The 20,045-nt window shown below is 41.9% G+C and overlaps 1 protein-coding gene across 1 annotated transcript in view; it reads right to left on the reverse strand.

Moving 5' to 3' along the window:
- Positions 1-43: 43 nt before the first annotated feature.
- The window catches only part of LTK (leukocyte receptor tyrosine kinase), a 128,972-nt gene continuing 108,970 nt past the window's right edge, over positions 44-20,045 (reverse strand). Inside the window, exons 18-32 of the mRNA XM_086892837.1 lie at positions 19,934-20,045; positions 18,902-19,084; positions 18,288-18,386; positions 17,629-17,781; positions 16,776-16,886; positions 15,953-16,139; positions 15,153-15,243; positions 13,803-13,867; positions 11,695-11,824; positions 10,434-10,531; positions 8,071-8,163; positions 7,368-7,469; positions 5,292-5,426; positions 4,863-4,953; positions 44-4,247 (exon numbers count right to left, since the gene is read on the reverse strand). The exon at positions 19,934-20,045 is cut by the window's right edge and continues 4 nt beyond it. Of these exons, the coding sequence (XP_086748963.1) occupies positions 3,474-4,247; positions 4,863-4,953; positions 5,292-5,426; positions 7,368-7,469; positions 8,071-8,163; positions 10,434-10,531; positions 11,695-11,824; positions 13,803-13,867; positions 15,153-15,243; positions 15,953-16,139; positions 16,776-16,886; positions 17,629-17,781; positions 18,288-18,386; positions 18,902-19,084; positions 19,934-20,045 (2,424 nt within the window). The 3' untranslated portion in view covers positions 44-3,473. The remainder of the gene's footprint in view (positions 4,248-4,862; positions 4,954-5,291; positions 5,427-7,367; positions 7,470-8,070; positions 8,164-10,433; positions 10,532-11,694; positions 11,825-13,802; positions 13,868-15,152; positions 15,244-15,952; positions 16,140-16,775; positions 16,887-17,628; positions 17,782-18,287; positions 18,387-18,901; positions 19,085-19,933) is intronic.

Here is a 20,045-nt window from a genome sequence, read left to right on the forward strand (position 1 = left end):
TCTAATTTTGATGCTATGAATTTAACTCATTCGTGATGCACTAAAAATGTCTCCTTAAAAAGCAATTTCACGCAAGTTGTATTTTGCAATGCGAGCGGTTGAGCACTATGAAATTTGGTTGTACAAACAATAAGTTTCAGCCTCAGAACTGAAGGACTAAAGATTGTAGTGTGTATCACTGCAATTGTTATTTTTTCTTTTGACATAAAATGGTTTGTACAGCATGTAGCATCCAACATCACAATAGGAGCAATATTATTTTCTCCAGGATATTAATTAAAAATTCATTATCTGTGAGGTTTTTAAATAGCATCTAAAAAAAGATTGTTACAGGTCAATGATTCATGGCAATACACTGACAGAAGATCATTCCAGTTGAGAGTTAAGAGCCTGTACAAAATCTAGGTTGGTAATACAGATTCTTTTAAAATTCTCAGCTTTCTTTTAATGCCCATTTGGTACCTGCATCTCCATGTCTTGTCTTGTTAGAAGAGACTGCATCTGGCTCAGTACAGCCCTGAGCTAAATGCTGTTGTAAACCGTCAGAGTCTGTTAGAAATAAATAATAAGTATATGTTTACAGTTGCTCTTCAACACCCCACTCTTGATCACTCTTAGGGATAAGATCCTGGTCAGGATAGAATTCTGTTCAGTCTCAGTGCAGCTTTGTCTGTGTGCTTCCTGTAAATGAGTACCTTGATGCAGCTATTGAGTAAAAGCAGGTATTTGTCCAATGTGCAGGACTTGCACTTTGTTTGTAAAGTGAAGGCATAGCTGCAGCCACGACTGCCCGTGGCACTGGTAACAGATCTGTGCTGTCCTCCCACTTTATTTTTCAGTTGCTTTCCTGGTGTTACCACTACTGGCCTTTCTAAATTCGTGAATTTTGTTAAGGCAAATGCTACACAGGGGGAAACCAAGTCACAACTGCTGGAAAGTTTGATAGGTCACCTTTGGGGGAGAAAAAGCTACTAATGCATGAACCATAAAAGTAATACAATCTGAAAGGTAAGGACAAACTGATGAAATTCCAGTTGGCTAAAAGCAAATGCATTTATTTTTGACCATCATGGTCCAGAGGTGGCCAATCTGAAATATAACCAAAAATGTCAGCCTTTGCAAGAGAAAAGAATGAGAAAGTTTCCTGCTAAATGGGCTTTTCTGCTCATCTGACTGGGCTGTAGGAACTCCTGAATGTAAGACAGGACAGGCAATGAACTTATGTGAGAGAAGCTAGAGAACCAAAGTAAAGGTGAAATGGGAAAAAAGGCAATGAGGCAAGGTCATCCATCTCCCTTGGTCACTAAACCCATCAGTCTCCACACTTCTACTGAAATCTGCCCCACATAGACGGACCCCTCTCTTCTGACCATCGGTCATTTTACGACACAATGGATTTGGAATTATTTCCACGCCACATGGGTCTTTGCTGAAAGGTGTCCATCATCACCCTTTGTGTCTGGATGTCATAGAAGGATTGGTGTGAGAAGGGACCTCCAAAGATCATCTAGTCCAACCTCCCTGCTCAAGGGAGTTGACCTACAGCAGGTTGCACAGGATCATGTATAGGTGGATTTTGAGTGTCTCTGGAGCAGGAGACTACACAGTCTCTCTGGGCTACCTTTTTTCAGTGCTCTGTCATCCTCAAAGTAAACAAGTTTTTTTTTCTCATACTCAGGAAATGTCCTTTGTTTCAGTTTGTGCCTGTTGCTGGTTACCACTGAAATGAGTCTGCTCCCATCCTCTTGACACCTGCTCTTAAGACATTGCTCTGAAATGACATTGTATAAAACTGTCCATTCTTAAGTCAAAGACCTTAAACTATACAAAGCATGGAACAAAGTCAGACCAATAAAGCATAAACCTGTGCTGAAGATGCCTTTCTCTGAGGATGGATTCAGACTCTTCACTCTGTGCTTTTCTTTACCACAGCTCAGTAGTGTCCACCCTGACTGCTGTAAAGGACAGGAAATCTGTGTGGTCAAAACAAACCCTTGCCTGCTAGCCCACACCTTCAGACTGTACATGCAGCTGATCACTAAGTATAAAGCATATACCAGAGAACCTCTTGCTTCAGAAAGGAACCAGAGAAGTCTGCAACTGGCATTTTGCCTTTCTACTTGATTACATGTAATTTGACACAGTAGGTTGGCAGTGTGACATTCAGGAGTGATACAATGGCAGAATGCTTCCAAGACTGTTCCGACTTAATCCAAATTATTTGCCTTTTCAGTCTCCTTATTTTGCAGCTTTAATCCATAAACATCCATTTAGATCCTAAACAACTGAAGAAAGCCTTAGAAATGAGCTGTCTTGGAAACAAATGACTACCTTTATCAGCAAGTCTGCACTTGCAAAGCAAGGAACAATTACTACCTGCTCAGCTGTGTGAAGCCAAGTCATGGTTTTAGCTTTCTCAAATGGTTGAGCTATTCTACTTTCCTGTAAAAAGAATACACTAAGTGGGGTTTGCATTAGATTTCCTGTCACTATTCCTCTCGTTTGCATTACTTTCTACCTCAGAGTATTAAAACCAAGAGCTCCAGCATCCCAAATGCTAGGTACTTACCCAAGAACCTCAGCTAAGTGCTTAGCAACACAGCACAGGGAATTAATGCTGAATATCAAAGTACTTACAAAAATGAACTTAATTTTAAGTAAAGTCCATTAAAAGATAAAGATAGTCCATTTCTCATCATGCCATGCCGCTCACCCTTCCTTGAAAAACCACCTTCAATGCCAGGAGCTGTGAGGAAAGCAACACCATGAGGTGAGCAGCACATTTGCTTCACTACTCAAAGGAATACTATCAGCTCCACCAACTTCTGCTTTTTAATGGTAAATGTTTTCCTCTTCATTGCTTGTTTACAAAGCACATGCTCAGAGGAGCCTGATTTTTTTTTCATTTTTCCTACTGCTTCCAATTTGAGTAATAGCTTCCACAAGGTCTACTAATAAAACAGATGCAAATGGCTGCTATTTTTTTTTACTTCCCTTATAGTGCATAAGCATTAGTAATTCACCAGGACTGTAAAAAGCTCTCAGCAATGTAGAAGCCTTTGCAAGTTGGTTGCTGCTGGCACAGCACACATTTTTGGATTCTTGGTTCAGAAAGAAGCACAACCTGTGTTTGTCATTGTTTCCATCCAAATACTGCAGCTGGATGGTAAGTCCATTTCTTTTCACCTGAGCAGATTGAAAAGTTCTTTCCTTAGGAGCTGTATTCTGAATCAGACAAACAGTGCCATTGTTCTCCACTTCTAAGCTGGTTCAGTGGAACACATTTGAAGGACAGAGATAAAAATGCAAGAGTCTTTAACAATCTCGGATCCAGCAAGTAGGCAGAGGAAGCAGAACATTGCTGATGTTGAAACTTCACCCTTGTGATGGAGCTAAAGTGGAGGAAGTAAATGAAATAGGAAGCAATCCTTCCAGACACACACATTCCCTGATCTTTGGAAGAACCGTTTCTACTATACAGGAGTAACACTCAGGTCATCTGACAAAGACAGACCAGAGTCTCTCTCTCTTGATGTTTTCTCTGTTTTACAAAAAGGCTTTTCATCTCTGTGCAGACTGGAGCTCCTTAGCACAGCTGCTCTGACCTCTGCCAAGGCTGATGGCTGGTGCTCAGCACTATAGCACAGGTCATCATAAGCATAATTTACATTGCCACAGGGGAAAGTCTGGAGTTTCACCAGTTCAATCCCACTGATATCCAGGTGAGGGCAGTTACTTCGACTTGGAGATGCTGGAGATGCCCGAGAGCTTGGAGAACTGCAATTCCCATCAAAGCCTGAATCTTCCCGCTCTGGATTTGCTTTGAACTTGGAGCTGGGGCTGAAGTGACAGATATTCTCTAGCACCCATGATCCATAGGTTGGGTTCCAAAGATTTTTTGTTTTGTTTTTAAGTCTGTGGGCTGATGAGTTGCTGAGCTCCAGCTTCTGGTTTGAGGTCTGCTGGAACCATGACCCACTGTTGAAATCACTGAGGCATGGCAGGCTAGGCCCTCGGGCAGTCCGGTTGCTCAGGTTCTCCACCAATAGTTCTTGTGGACATTGTACAAGTTTGTGTCCAGCATGGTGGGATTCCAGTGTCTTAGGTGTTGTCTGAGGTGTAAGAGAAGGGCTTACCAGCAGTGGCACTATCCCACTGGAAATGTTTGGGCGCATGACCGTACTCCCTTCATCCTCTGGTGCAGGGCTACACTCCATGGGCAGCTCTGTATTGATCACATCAGGGTCCTGAAAAAGAGAGACAAGAGTCTGTTGCACCTTCAGGGTGACTGTCACAGGTTTGGGCAATACTCCTGCACATCACACAAGGTGCTATGTTCCATTTGGATACCAAATGCTACTGAGACTTACATGTCTCAGTCCTTTGAGAAGAGAATATGCTTCATTGAAATCAGTAACTAAGCTGGGGGTCTGTAGTACAAAATTTCTCTTTTGACAGGTTGGATCCAGACCTCTAGCTGTTAAATGCCACTGGATGGTGAACTCAACTGTGCCATTTCATTCTGCCTCTCCACCCCATAACTATTCAGCTGTGGCTTTTGAGCAGCATTAGGCAAGGTCAGAATATGGGCCTTGAGAGAGATCTAAGTACTTTTCCATCACAAAATGAAGGACACTTTGCAATTGAGCAAGCTGAGAGCTAAAAGCATCCATTTCCAAAGGAACAGTGTATGCTCATTGTGGCTGGGAAGAATATAGAAGAGTGAGGATGGACACTGGAAAAGAACCAACAGCACCACCACACTAGTAAATATCAGTCTGTCGCTTGCTTTAGGGACTACAGCTAATGTCTTTGGATAGCTGGCATTCAAAGGATTATCATCTACCTGGATAACAAAGTACCTGTGTGCAATATTTGATCCTTTCCAGGATGGTAGAGAAGTTTGGCCGATACTCTGGACTGTGCTGCCAGCATTGTGTCATGATCCGGTACCTTAAAGTTAAAAAAAAAAATTCATCAAGATTATTTTGCAAAAAGTGTTTCAGTATGAAGTGATCAGAGGTCCAAGGGACCATACTTGGTACATGGCTCAAAGGAGGAGTGCAAAAGTGGATATATCATTTCTATATCCCTGGATCCTGTCTGATTGAGGAGCCACAATGTAAAGCAAATTCTGTAGTGCTCTAAGCTACAAGAGGCAGTAGCTGAAGAGACATTTAGCAATACCCACCTAATACAGAGGGCAATCACCATTCCCTGAGTAGAGGTGTCTTTGTCCACATTTTTGACACCTACTATACCTTGGCTTGTGAGAGTAAGGAGATACTTACACTGGCCCCGGGCAGTTTTTTGGTGGATCCATTCTTCCTCCACTGGTGACAAATTCCAGCACTTCCTGATTGGTTTTGCAAGGGTAGGGCATGTAGCCTAGAGAGAAAATCTCCCAAAGCAGCACTCCAAAGGACCTGTAACAGAAACCAGCCAACAATACCAATCAGGTTTCATTTGTGCTCCAAACCTAGCTTGTAGCTGTGTAGGCAACACCACAGCAATGACCTTTCAAAGCTGCAGTCTAAAGACAGTAATGTGCAATTAGTGTGATTATGAATCAATGTTTACAGAAAAAGACACCCCAATCAATCAAAACCTTTGCTCAAGCTCCAAAACAAGTTTTTCAGAGGTTTCAAAATATTTAATAACTCTGGAGGTGCTCTTTCTGTTGCATTCATTATTAGTAGAGCAGGAAATGCAGAGTGCTCTTGGCTGTGTATGGTCTAACTAAAAAGAACTGGTAGATCTGACATGGACATTTCTGGCCTTACTTAGGAAAACTCGAGATGTTTGTGTTGAGGAATACATTTGGTGCTGGTAACTTGGCTGCAGGTTGAGCTCTGGGTGGCAGAAGCCCAAGGCAAGAGTCTGTGACCTGGCTCAGACCCTCTGCAAAACAAGGGACGAGCACCTGTGGCACTGCCGGGTGACCAGACTCTCAGACACAGCAGGAGCCAATGACTCCAGACTTTGGCAGGCTCAGACTGTGAGTGTATAAAATCCCAGGGCTTCCTTTGTTTGGGGCCCACCTCTGAGGAAGGAGCTCAAGTTATTTTGTTGTTGCATCTTGATTAAATTATTTTAGGGATCCTGACATCTGACAATCTGCAATAGGGAACCTGGGGCCAAGCTGTTAAGGAAACCTGGTCTGACTGTGAGTGTGGGGGTTGTAGCTGTGAAGGGGCCTCTACCCACCTCAGGTAGTGTGAGTGTTACTTCTGAAGTGGCTCTTGGATGGTCAGACAGGGGCCTTCAAATGTTTCCTTATTTGAATCAGTGTTCAAATGTTCAAGTGTCAATCAGACGCTCAAGCATAAAATCAAGGAAGAGACAGAGTGAAACTGAAAGGCAGCAGCCTTTCTCATATTGAATATTGTGCCTTTTTACATCCACAGGTCAGAGAGTGCCACTAGAAGATATGTATGGCTTAGGCACAGGGAAGACAATAGAGTTCTGCCAGGACATCAGCAGGGTCAGAATTTTTAGAGTCACTTTTTGCTACAAAGGTCAAAGTAGTTTCCAGTATATGCATGTTACTTATAATAGCCTATTACAGGAACTGTAGTACTTTCCTTCAAAATATTTAGTGCTGGCTGCTCAGAGTTAGGCGCTGATAAGCAATCCCTTGTCTTCCGGCACCGCTAACAGCTTCAGGAAACTGGGTCAGTGTGGCATTTGAGGGAATGTCTCAGTACAGCATATTGAAGGATCTACTGTTCAGAGAAAGAACTGTTCTTAAACAACTGGAAAGCTTCCATTCCCCAGCACCTGTGCATGAATGTGCTACTGTTGAGGGGGTGCTTATTTTAAAGGAAGCTCAAGTTGCATGAGAAATCAATATATAAATATTGTTTCCTCAGCAACCAGCAAGGACTTCGGATTAAATCTGCTGTCATTCTATACACAGCAAAAAAAGATATACAAAAGAGTAATCCTGGGTGGTACAGAGAAAGTAATTTACAAGGTTTATAAGCAGACCCTGCCACTGGAAGAAACTGGAAGATTCTGAAGGCTGAGGGAAGTATTTGATGATATTTGTCTGAATTTTTAACAGAGACTTCCTGACTGAGAATCTAATCTGCTTTTGCTTTTTATTTCTTGATTGGCTTTATGAGATACTCTACATTTATGAATAGCAAATTTTTATTGCCTCTATTTACATTTGACTTTTAAATTCTTATTCTGGATTATATAGCCATACTTCTACTGAATACAGTAGGAAGACTTCTCATGTTTTTCTGGGAAATTCTGACCTTTTTTAAGGTTCTTGCTGAGCACACTTTTTTTTGTTTTGAGCAGTGCATTTCTTGATGCTTTTCAGTGAGTACCAGCAGTGATTAAAAGACATTTATTACCAGGTATCAGTCTTGGAGGTGAAAATTCCCTCTAGAAAAGCTTCTGGTGGCATCCACTTGACAGGAAGCATGGCTCTTCCTCCCTTTCGGTAGTAACTTGCTCTGGGAAAGATAAAATGCATAAACAACGTCACACAGCCTGAAAGGGCTTTGATACAGAAAAGATCTTATCACCACAGTAACAGCAGCTGGGGATTGCATGTAACAGTGGGGGCCAAGTGAGAAAAAGGAAAAGTCATCAACACAAATAGTGCTTTGGAGTAGGATTTTATATTCTCTTTGCAGCTGAGATGGAAACCGTTCTTGTGCACAGCTAAAGACATCAATCTTGCCAATGCTTTGCACAGGGTGTTGATGCACCAAGTCTTCTTGACATCATGAAGTGACAATTATGGTTGCTGGGGGGTTTTAATTTTAATTTCAATTTAAGATTATTTATGATCAAGTAGCTACTAAATTTGCCTATGCTTGGTTTAGTGTCTGCAAGTGTTTGTAGTTTCCTGGGATCACAGTTGAAGTGGATTGGTTCATAAGCGTAGATGTGTTAATTTACAGTCTCTTAACACAAGTTAGTTAACTGTTCATTAAATTCAGACACCTAATGGATGGTTCCACTGCTTCACATACCATGAAACAGTTCAAATCTGTCAAAATGATACAGATTTCCGGGTTACTCACAGAACTGAAATTGCCCTTCACTTACCTGTAAATATCCCTGGCCATTCCAAAGTCACCAATTTTGGCTATTCGTCCTGCTCCAGTACAGGTCAAAAGACAATTCCTTGCAGCTATATCTCTTAAAAAAAAATTAAAAATTAATTCTAATTTTAAACTCTTAAGTAGTTAAATGAGTAAAGAAAAATATTAGACCCAGTCCTGCAAGTCTTGAGTAATCTTTACTTTAATTTTTAAATGAGAAAAGCCCTGTTAATATAAGAAAGAATTCCAGTGACATTATTATTTTTGTTAACCACAACTCCTAAACTGAATTTGAATTATATCTTCTACCCAGCACTTGCCAAGCTTTCCCCATCCACACCGTCTTTCACCAAGGCAGAAAACAGCATCAGTATCAGAAGAGGAGCAGACCTAACCTTTTTTGCTTCAACCACATTATGACAGATTTCTTTCTTGCTCTGTTTTTTTAAAGAAGGACATCTCAGCAGTGTCCCCATCAGTTACAGATGTGATGCTGTTGGACAGCCTTAGTAAGCTGCTTGAAAAGTTATGTGGAACCAGATTTGGTAATCTGTTGCTTTGTTACTTCTGGATATCTCCCATGGAATCAATCAAAGCTCCATATGGAAGCAGCTGTTTAGCTGGGTGCCAGTTTAGCTTGTGAGAAATGGAAGTGATGCCTTTGTGGCCAAGGCTAAAATATTTCTGTTCATTTTAAATATGCATTCTGAAAAGAAACTCATTAAAATCTTAGCACTGTGGGGGTCTTGTTGACTGCCAAGAAAAATAAGCTCCTTGAACAACTCATATGTTTCTTCCCATTGCCAACCTTGAAAAGATCTCTGAGAATTTTGAAGTCAGGTTCAACTTTCTCTTCTGTTATCAGCTGTGACTCCTAGATGACAATTCCTGCCCTGTAGAGGCCTCTCTACAACCCCACTACACTACCTTTTACCCCTAGAATTCCTGATATCTGTAATGAAGGCCTTTTTCATTTCCCAACCCACCCTAAGAAATGCTGATATCACTAACAAATACTCTAATACAAAACCTGAGGGATATTCCTAGTGCTCAGATTTATTAAATTGTTGGCTAAGACAAAATGAATCCAGTCCCAGGTTGCTTATATTAGAGATCCAGCAATGCAAAGACTGACCCAGAGATTTTTTATTTAAAGTCATATGCTGCTGTTACTAGTACAGTAAGGATTCTAAAAAATAATGCTGTAGTGATTAACTCCAAAGTTTCCAATTAGAATATTGATCCTCTCATGTAGTTATTAAGAGATCCAAGAGCCAAAACTTGTTGCACATTCTGACTGCTCATTTTAATGACAGGTATCTCTAACCCTTTTCCACTGGAACTTCATTATTGCTGCAATATGAAGGAGTCTGAAAACTGTTCCAGATGTTCTAATCACAAAGGCATATAACATATTCCCATATCTCAGCCTCCTGGCTTTTTGCCATTGTTTCCCTGGATTTCTCCAGCCCCTGCCCGATGTTTCCCATCTCTGCTGTGCAGCCCCACACATAGGTACTCGTGTAGTTGATTGCCTGCCTGCTCATCTCCAGGCTGCACCTTGGTTTGTTTAAAGCCTGTGTGACCCTCTGGTGTGCAAGGGATCTCCTCTCCTTTACACACAAGTGCATGCACTTCACAGCGAGGAATCCAGCTGCCCACTATGCCTAGGAACATTATGAGCTGCAACAATTCTTAATCAAAAACAAAGATTTCAATACCCAACCAGAAGTTTTTAAAGGCTAACTACAACCTTTATCCTTTCTATAATATTTTGCTCTTACTTGAAGCATTCTAGATCAACATTTTTTTTGCTCAACAAATGAGTGAAAAGGAATTTGAAGAGACAAATCCCAAGAGCATGCAGGCAGGTCAGCCACTGAGTTGGGAAGGAAGCCTGAGGAGTGCTTTTAATCTCCTGTCATCTTTGCTCTACCCTTCTCTGGTCTTTGACTCAAATATTATGGACTGTCTTGTGCTGGTGGGGTAGGTCAAGATAGAAAGATGAGAAAGGAAATAAATACCTTAGTGTCTCATCAGCCAACAAAGAGAGTGACACTACCATCTAGTGGACTACAGGGCTAATCTCAACTGTCTTTACATCGCAGGCACCCAAGAATTAGTACTTAAACCCTCTCACTTGGAACAGAACATTGCTCTCCCTCCAGGACTGCAAAGAACAACGTGGAGCCTAACTCCTCAAAAACCCCAGGGAGATCCACCTGGTCATCTAAGCACAAGCCTGTATTGGTACAGGAAATACTCTGTCTCCCCTGTGGAGATTAGTTCTGTCTAATCCACTGCAAATAGAGAGCATATGAGCCTCATGCACCTTGAGACACATCAGAAGACACTGTTTCTCCTCACCTGTGGATGAAATGATTCTCTTCCAGATATTTACAGCCGCAGGCAATATCCCTAGCTATATTCAGCAGGTCCTGCATTGTTAGTGTGGATGGTTGATTCTGGAAAAGGACATTGAATGGTAAGAGAAGGATAGTGCAGTAGAAGAATATAATTCAGGTAGAGGATAATCAGAGAAGGACAGAAGAAGGATAAGGGAGAGACATACATACAAGGATGGAGGAAGGGTTAAATGAGTCAGGAGTAAAGAGGAACATAAAGCAGATCAAAGCAAAGTGTTAGAAAATGAGTAAACTCTTATTTAATCCCAAAAACTTTCAGGAGATTTCACCTCTCTTGAGCACCATACATGAGTGCAAGCTGGCAAGAGATTTATGGCCTGGTGTGAAGAGCCTGTTAAAGGGGGTGGGAAAGAACTATTCCCTACTGTGTTGTGTGAAATCAAAAGACAAGCAGATTTAAGAGGTGAGATAGAAGAGGGAAAAAAAAACCCACCCACTTTTAAAGAGTGAGTCAATAAATTACCAACAGAAATTAGTGCATGAATGAGAGAGAGAGAGAGAGAGAAAAGATGTACAAGTGCATATCTTTACACCAACATCAGCATTCATCAGCTTATCTGTCCTGGTAGGAGAACAGTGATTACTCTCAGGACCATAAGAACAATAAAGAAGACTTCTTCCAGGACCCCTGCTTATTTTCACTCTCCTTACATAGTCCTCCATAGGGAAATTCTTGACAGTTTTTCCTCTAGGAACTTCTTTATTGCTCACAGGAAGGGTGAGGAGAAATCACTATACTGTTAATCAAAGCCTGAGATATATCAAATAAATTAGGCTCAGTATAAATTTGTGCCTCTCCATGTGGTGCCAGTGCACACCTGCTGAGGACTTAGTGCTATGAATCCCAATTATAACTTCAGTGCTATGAATTCTGATTATAACTTTATCTCCTCACGTGCCATCACGGTACACTGAAAACAAAGCAGGTATTTAAAAGATTCAATACCTAAAAATTCTAATTGACAGAGAAGTCTAGAATGGCAGGACAGGATTTTACCCTCTCAGTTACTAATAGACTGGCATTTCTGGCCCTGCTTTGATTTTGTCTCGCTGACACCTGCTTGCATCCTGCAAACAGCCACAGGTATCCGCTGTGACACACACACAGCCTAGCTTGGCTTCAGTACCTTTATCCAGCTGATAAAAACATAAAAGCAGTCATACTAAAATCAATGACAATCCTCTCAGAGAAGTTCTCTCACCATCCTGGGTCGGTTCTGCCGGAGAAAGCTCTTCATGTCTCCTCCAGCCATGAGCTCCAGCAGAATGAAGCGAGGCAGAGTCTGCAGGCTGACACCGATGCACTGCACGATATTTTGGTGATTGAACTTACTGAAAGCCAAGGTCACGGCACATGGAAGAGAAACACAGCATTAGTACCTGGCCAACATCCATCCATTCTCGTTGTGCCTTGAGATTTGACCATCTGGACTGAAGCAAATCCTGATGCGGTTACCAAAAAATCTTCAACCATATCAAAATGCCTCACTGCTTATGACAGCCCCAAGAACAGGGTTATGCCTGGCTTTCCCCATGAAAAGCCTTCAACAGAAGGTATAAAAAGCTAAAAGCAAGGCAGAGCCCTCTGTCTGTGAAGACAGAATTTAATGGACACACTGACTGAACGATGAGAGTGACGTGAGAGGGATAAGAAATTTAAGCATGCAAATTTCATTGGCATTTGTGATACAAAGTCCTGGCTGGTAGGGATTTTAATTCAGCACTGGTTATTTTAGACATAGTGTTGTCTAGTTTGGGGACTCAGTTCAGTGTTTAGTCTGCCAGAGAGACTCAGCTAATACCTAGTGCAGCAGCTGCTTCTGTGATTCTGCTTTTAACAAAAGGAAGCTGAGGTTGTCACGAAGCACAGTGAGACTCAGTCATTAGACAGCAGTGTCTTCCCTTAGATAATGATTACCTGGATAATAAAGGAACTAAAAATAGAAAGGAAGTTGGGGAAGAGAAAGAGTCGTGCTACTAAGTGAATCAAGGCACTCCTTAATGGATTAAAATTGCTCTTTAAAAAAAAAACATCAGTATTACCTCCTGTTCAGCTACCAAAGTTCTTGCAGACTGTAGGGAGTGGCGCTATGTCGTGAGATTCATGCTTTAACAGCAGAAAACCAGCCTCTAAGTAAGAGCTGGGCCAGACGATGAGAAGAAAAACTTCACATTGCACAAATTCAAAATGTATAAATTCCAAATTATGATCAACGTCCACTATGCTACTATTTGAAAGTTACCCTTGATCCTACTATTGTCTTAAGATTATGGATTTCTGTTAATGAAGTAAATTCTAAGGCTGGAATACCTCAAGTACAGGTGGTAATAGGAGTGTCAGTCTCTTGTCTCTCCCAAGGAGGTCATATAGATGTTATAATTCACTGCCAGAGGGTCATGCACTTAGGACCTTATAAAGGTTCTGCCAAGCTTGCAAAGACATCAAATCAAATGCAGAACATGTTTGTACAAAAATGTTGTACCTTCTTACTCCTTTGAACAGGACCAGCAGAACCAAACAATAGAAGTTTTTGTTAAATTATAATGATTTTTGGGTGGGATAGAGTTAATTTTCCTCACAGTAGCTCATATGGTGCTATATTTTGTATTTATGATCCAAAGAGTGTTGACAACACATTGATATTTTAGCTACTGCTGAGCAGTGCTTACACAGCATTAAGGTTTTCACACACACACCTCCCCCGCAGTGAGAAGGCTGCGAGGACAAGAGGTTGTGAGGGGACACAGACAGGACAGCTGGCTCCAAATGACCAAAAGGACATCCCATACTGTATGGTGTCATGCTCAGCTATAAAAACTGGGGAAAGAAGAAGGGGAGAGAAGGGGAAAGAGTCAATCAGAGTTTGGCATTTCTCTTCCCAAGTAGCTGCTGTGCATGACGGAGTCCTGCTTTCCAGGGATGGCTGAACACATGCCTGCTCATCGGAAGTAGGGAATTAATTCTTCAGCGCTGCTTGGTTTGCTCACACAGATTTTGCTTTACCTATTAAACTGTTTTTATCTCAACCATGAACTTTCTTGTCCTTCTGATTCTCTTCTCCATCCCTCTGCTGTGTGCAGCCAAGTTGCCTACTGGCATTAAAGCACCAGAGACAGGCAACAAAAGAACCTCTGTTATCTTGTTCGAGATAAACAAGTAGTATCTTATATGCTACTGAAATGCCATCTGGTGAAAAATAAGACTGAACTTCTTTTCTGAGCACAGGCAAGGGAACAAATTATTCTATGATTACCTGCATTACTCTTTTTTCCCCTGCCCACCATCAGAGAAAAACCCCTTAAACTATACCTGATAATCAATGCTTCCATCAGGAAATCCATCTCATCTTGTTCAGAGCAGACTTCTGGCAGGGTCTGTTGAGAGGTAAAGGCAGTGAGGGCCATCCCACCAAATAATTGAGAATATTTGTGTGACCACCAGAGAAAAAATGAAAAAAAAAATAAATTAAAGAATGAGCATGTAACATGTAAATCACCTCAGGAACCTAAGGGCAGGGGCTCGTCCTTTCACTGCCCAGTTTATTTCACTGTATGTGACCCATTTGTTAGTTAAAGTCACAAGAGGGAACCAGTGACCCACTTGAAGATTTTTTTGTGTGAATTGAACTCTGCACAATTCTGGACCAAAAATAGCTTCAGGTACACATCAAGAAAAATATTAAGTACATATTACTATAATATTAATATTAATATTAAAATATTACAAACCTAGAAAGGTCTTTAAAATTAAAATTGTTATTTATTCTCCCCCTCCCCTCTCCACCACATTGCAGCACATGCTTGCATGTTGTATTAAACATACAGCCACTTGATTTAAATAGTTGTGTCACACACCCCTATAGCCCTCTTTCCTGCCAGCAGATTTGGATAACATCTTCTGCTGATACAATGAACTGGATTACCACAAATGAACAACATGCTGATCTCCCTCTGTTTGCCCCTGTGCTCTGGTTATTCTCCCAGTCTGGATACTGAAACTGAGTTGGGCAGTTCCAACTACTTATTAGTGTCCTGGGTATTCACCCACATTTGTACAGTGGCACAGGGAAGTTCATGACATGAAAGACAGGATGAATAACAGTAGAATTTCTTTTTATTAATGAAGGCTATGTTTTTGAGCTGAGCTCACACAAGCAGATTTGGTTCTGAGTCACAAGCTTATAAAATAACAGCTTATAAAATAACAGATGCAGACTATGAGCATCCTTAACTTCAGGGCTGAGTAATTGACAAATCCTGAGGCAATGCAGTAATTTTGGAGAAAGCCAGCCTGTCATCTCTTGTCATCAATAACATGGGAGATTAGCGTGATATTGCAATACGTATTCACAACACTGTGCAATCTCAAGAGACTACCTGAAAATTTCATATACAGTAGAAAAACACTACTCTCAGCATCAATTGAGAGACAACATAGACTTTTAAATACATCATGTGAAAAACTTGATGAGAAAGTTTTGAGGAGAAAGCACTCAAATCAAAGCTGATAATGCCTGGATGCAGCAATGTGTCCAAGATTACATCACACATATGGATATGCCATCATGTATGTGATCAACATGAATTTCCAACTGGAATAGTGATAAAATAATATAGCTCTTATGTGTAATTATTGTGTAAGAAAATTGTGGGTACTGACCTTGATAGCCACTTGTAGAGGGTTGGGATCCCCTGCAATGCCTACCACAGTTCCCTCATAAACCTCACCAAATGCACCATGTCCTAGTGCCCTGCAAGAAAATAAAAGACAGGGAACAGATGTTATATGTCCTTGGATCCAGTGTTGGCCAAGCTCTTCTCTTCATCCAGTCCAAGACAAATCAAAAACAGAGTTTTGCTTTCATCTCAAAGCTTCTGAAAATAGCTTCTTAGTATTTTCTGTCACTGTCACTAAAAAAGGGAGGTTGGATCCTTGATGGCTGTGAGCAAGAAACAGGCCTGCTCAGTCCTAGGGTCTATCATCAAGTGTGGCAAAAGCAAGATGAGAAAAATGGAGAATAATAGAATAAGGTGGCTGCAGACTGATGTCTTCAGGAGATTGTGTAAGACATAAGAATGACCAAATTGTTCTTTCTAAAATTTATGTAGCTTTGATCAGTATCATCTGGGTGGTATGGAGTTGAAGAGAAGCCCAGCAACTATCTCCTTGTGACAGAAAATTTCCTTGTGATAGGAAATGCTGAAACAGACATCCTGCTACAGATTTGGAAGGGAGCTACTTCCAGGAGGCAAGTGCAATAAAAACACAATCACAGTAGAGGTGAAATACCTATGTGTGGGAACATGGAGCAGGAGACTCATGGTCTTACACTTCTCCTTCAGTACTTTATGGAATCAAATTATCTTAGAGAACATAGCAAGTATCACATCTGTTGTGTTTTGGCTGGCTTGGGCTGGGTGATTTGCAGTCAGTGAGACCTGTGGCCCTTGTTCTCTCACCGAAGCAGAGAGATGTTCTTCCGTGGGATCTCCTTCAGCTCGCTCAGAGTGGCGGCCTTCCCTGCAAAGCAGTAGTTGGGGTTGTAGTCAGTCATGATGACAGATGTACGGATTTTGCTCAGTTTATATTCTGGGCTCTGCAGTCGTGCTCTGGATCCTTCCAACTGCTGCTTCTTCAGATGGTAAACTGCAGATGGAGAGATGAATAAAAATGCACAAGATCTACAACTGGACAGAACAGATAATGCTGGCCACACAGAACAGAATGACACCAATCCCATAATTATAAATGGTGCAGGAACATCTCTGGCTTGCCAGTATCGTGCTGTTCTTCACAGTCTTCAGTGATTTAGTATTGGATGTGCAAACAGTCTTATTCCTGCAGGCACCCAATCACCTGGGAACAACTTAGGTTTCCCATGCTGCTTTGGGCATTGGCTGTGGAAGAGAGCTCCACAAGACATCTTGCTGACATCAAGTCCCAAAAATCAAACCATCTCCCTGAATGAATTATATATTTAATTACAGGCTGTGGTTTCATATGGCTACAGAAACACCTGCTAAGAAGGCTTTCCTAGCTCTTTTGCTCTGTGGCAAATACCAGGAAAGAGCAGTCCTTGCCCTTTGGGACTATGCTTGTGCCCAGATGTGGGTGGTGATGTTTTCTATCACTTCATTTTCCCTGTTCTTCCAATCCACTTGGGAGACCACAACACTTTGGCTCAGTATTGAAAGCAGTGGAACATGGCCAGGTGGTCTCCTTTTGTCTAATTTAACTGGAAAAAGCCAGGTCAAAGGGTGATAAGAAGTAAGTTTATCTTACTGATAGACAGGCTGCCACAAGTGAGGATCATTCCAAGCACCACAATCACAGACACCACAGCTAAGAGGAGGGGGAGAGGCAGCTGTCCCTCTGGTATAGGACCCTGGGGCACTGGAAGAATGAAAATAGAGGTTCATTAATCAGAAAACAAGAAGAGCTCCTGTAAAGCATCCCTCTGAAGGTTGCTTATATTTCAGAAAACAGTACACAGATCATGGTCAGAGTATCTTATAAAAATTACACCAAATCCCTCTATAGCCTTGAATGTTGTAAAAGTAATAAATAATTTAAAAATCATTGTGAAGATAGAACACAAACTGATAAAACACGGATTTCTTATCCATTCTTCACTTTTCTATAAATGGGTAATATCACTACTCATAAGTTGAAAATTTCTACAGACTTGATGTTTTGAAAGCTCCAAGAGACTGTGAGAGGAAATGACTGTGAGTACAAGGCATCAGCTGACAGGCACAGTGGGAAACTGCTGTGGAAGGAAGCAATTTGTGGCTTAAATAACTCAGCAGTAGGTGGTACGTTTTCCTGGAGAGGTATTTATGCTTAAATATCTGATACACTGAGCCCATTCAGGAAATTTACACCACGTCTCTTTACAGATATTTTACCTCCTGCCTAATCCAAAGGTGAATGTTTGAGATGATGGCAGAGATGCAGCTCAGCATGTAAACAAAGGTCAGCAGGAATTTTCAGTCCTATGTTTGACTGACATTTCTCACAACACCCTGTCCACTGGAGCCACTAGCTGTAACTTGGGAACTGAACATCAAAAAAGCCAGAAGGAGATACGATATAAAGAGATGTTATCCAATGAGGCTGAAACTTCTTAACTTACCAGTGCAGGTGACATTGTCATTGGCCAGCACAGCCCCCATCTCACACTGGCAGACTGGCAGGTTGGTGTCAGGGTCCCGCTTGCAGTTGTCTGAGTGGCAGTGGCTGCAGTTAAGGTAGATCTGAACCTCCACCTCACCATGACTCTCCATGGCTGAACAAGGAATCAGACACAACGGGTGGGCTTAGTTCAGTTTTTCCACTCTTGTTCCAGTGAGGTCAAAAAACCCAACAAAACAAAACCCAGCAGGTACCTACAACTTCTCTCCTTCTCTGCAGGAGAGCAGATAGTCCAACACAGTGTGGACATGTCAGAAGCCTGATGGGGATCAGTAGGGAAGAAGATATTTGGTTCCTTAAGCAAACAGAGAGGCCTTGAAGTGAATTGACCTGGAAAAGCTGGGGACTGGGGATGTGCAGTTGAACATGATGACTGGTGTCTCTCCTGGTTTAGAGGCTGAGAGAAAAAAGGGTCCCAGAGCACTATGGAAATATTTAAAGAAATGACCACAGCTAAAGATCTGACCTGCAGCATGACATAAGCTTTAATGAAATGAATAAAAAAACAAAGACAGGAGAAAAGGGAGGAGGAAAGAGGAAATAGAGAGGAAGAAGGAAAAAGGAGGAAGAAAATAAATGAGAATAAGAACCACATCGTACCTGCCAAGGGATGCAAGAAGATCTCTCCTATGGGGTTCACAAAAGAGATGCCATCCTGCCCACCAGCTGTGATATCATCACTGTCAGAGGCATGTCCCCCTGGGGAGAGAAGAGTATGGCTAGCTGATCAGTGCTGCATACTGCAAAAAATGGGATGGCTCTGAAGTGTTGCATTCATTTCCATTATCCCCTGGGGTCACTCTGCAACCTTCCAGTGATATTGGAGCATATAATGCCAAACCCTCACTTGACCCAGCCACTACCAAGGTTACTGAAGTGACTTTATCTAACGCAGGTTTCTCGGATCAGCAAGGTAAAAATGTATTTGTTTCGAACACAAAAAAGAGATGGAACATTTTCCATGGGTAACTTGGGAATGGGTGAAGGGGTGATTCATCACACCTTCCAAATATTAAATCACACAGGAACCCTTTTAGAACCTTGATTCCCCAGTTATAGAGAGATGGTGGAGAGCAGGGTGGGTTTCTTACTGTTCAGCTTGAAGTATCTGTGCCTCACCACCTGCAGCCCTGCTCCTCTGCAGTATCCCTGACCTGCAGGTGCTCTGAAGGGCACAAAATTAGTCACCATGACTACTGCCCCAGCAGGCTTACCTCTGTACCCTCCGCCTCCTCCCCCAGAAGTACAAGCTCCTCCTCCTCCACCAAAACCACCAGAGGTGGTCCACTGGAGCTTGGCTAGTGCTTGGGGACAAGCTTGACCTCCTTCTCCACCTTCCAGAAGAGACTTCCCAGCCTGAGGAAGCAGACTCTCATCTTGCCAGCCGCCACCTCCACCTTCAGTCAGACAGTGAGAAAATGAAACAAGAACAGATGAGAGAAGCACAGGCAGAGATGCTTTGTAGAGAGACAAAATTATTAATTTCTTAAGTGCCTAGTTCAAGGTAAACCTTCCTTTAAAATAATATACAGACAAGCTCCTTGCTGCCATGGGAAATAACAAACAGGAAATCTAATGCAAAGCCTGTGGTTGTGCTGCCTAAACCAACACCTCAGCACCAATTTCTTGTGGTGTTAAGAAAATAAGGAGCCCATCACTCCTCTTCAGGATAACTGGTTAGGGCAGTCAGCCATATAAGATGCTGAGTTTCACAGGGAAATAAAAATAAATTGGATTTCTAAATCTTACTTTAGTGGCCTGTCTGTAAGCCTACTACAGCAGGAGATGGACAACCACTGGATTTCTTTTATCTCTTAGGAGCTGATTCTAGGCACATCCATCACAAGATTATAAGTAAACTTCCATTTCTGGTATAATTCCCATAACAGAATTGTTGTTAGGGTTTAAGGGGAGTAAGAGGAAAAAGTATTCTCTTCAAAGGCTACTGTTGGAGCGTGAAGGAGCAGGCTCCATCCCCCAAATATAATTCTCCCTGGTTCAGCTGATAGAGGAGTCCTCCTCTGTAATTGCCTCTACTGGAGCACTCATCACCTGTCCTGTGCACTCTCTTTTTATCTGGTGACACAACATATCAGAAAACATCCCTTACAGACAACCAGCATATTTCTAAAAACAACTGCCACATAAGAATTCCGAAGGACTGAAAAAATAAGTCCTTCATGCCTACAGGACAATGACTGTATTCAGCCACATGATTCAGACCTCATGTGGTTTTAGTGTCTCACCTGCTGCCCCAGTCCTCCCACTGACTCCGGGTACTGCAGTGCTGTTCTCAAATTGCTCCAGGGGCGCATCATCCAGGGAGTTGTCCTGAGCCTTCAGGTAGGCTTTTCCTCC

This window comes from Cyanistes caeruleus, chromosome 6, assembly GCF_971803275.1.
Source record: "Cyanistes caeruleus chromosome 6, bCyaCae1.hap1.1, whole genome shotgun sequence".
In the NCBI taxonomy this organism is placed as follows: Eukaryota; Metazoa; Chordata; class Aves; order Passeriformes; family Paridae; genus Cyanistes; species Cyanistes caeruleus.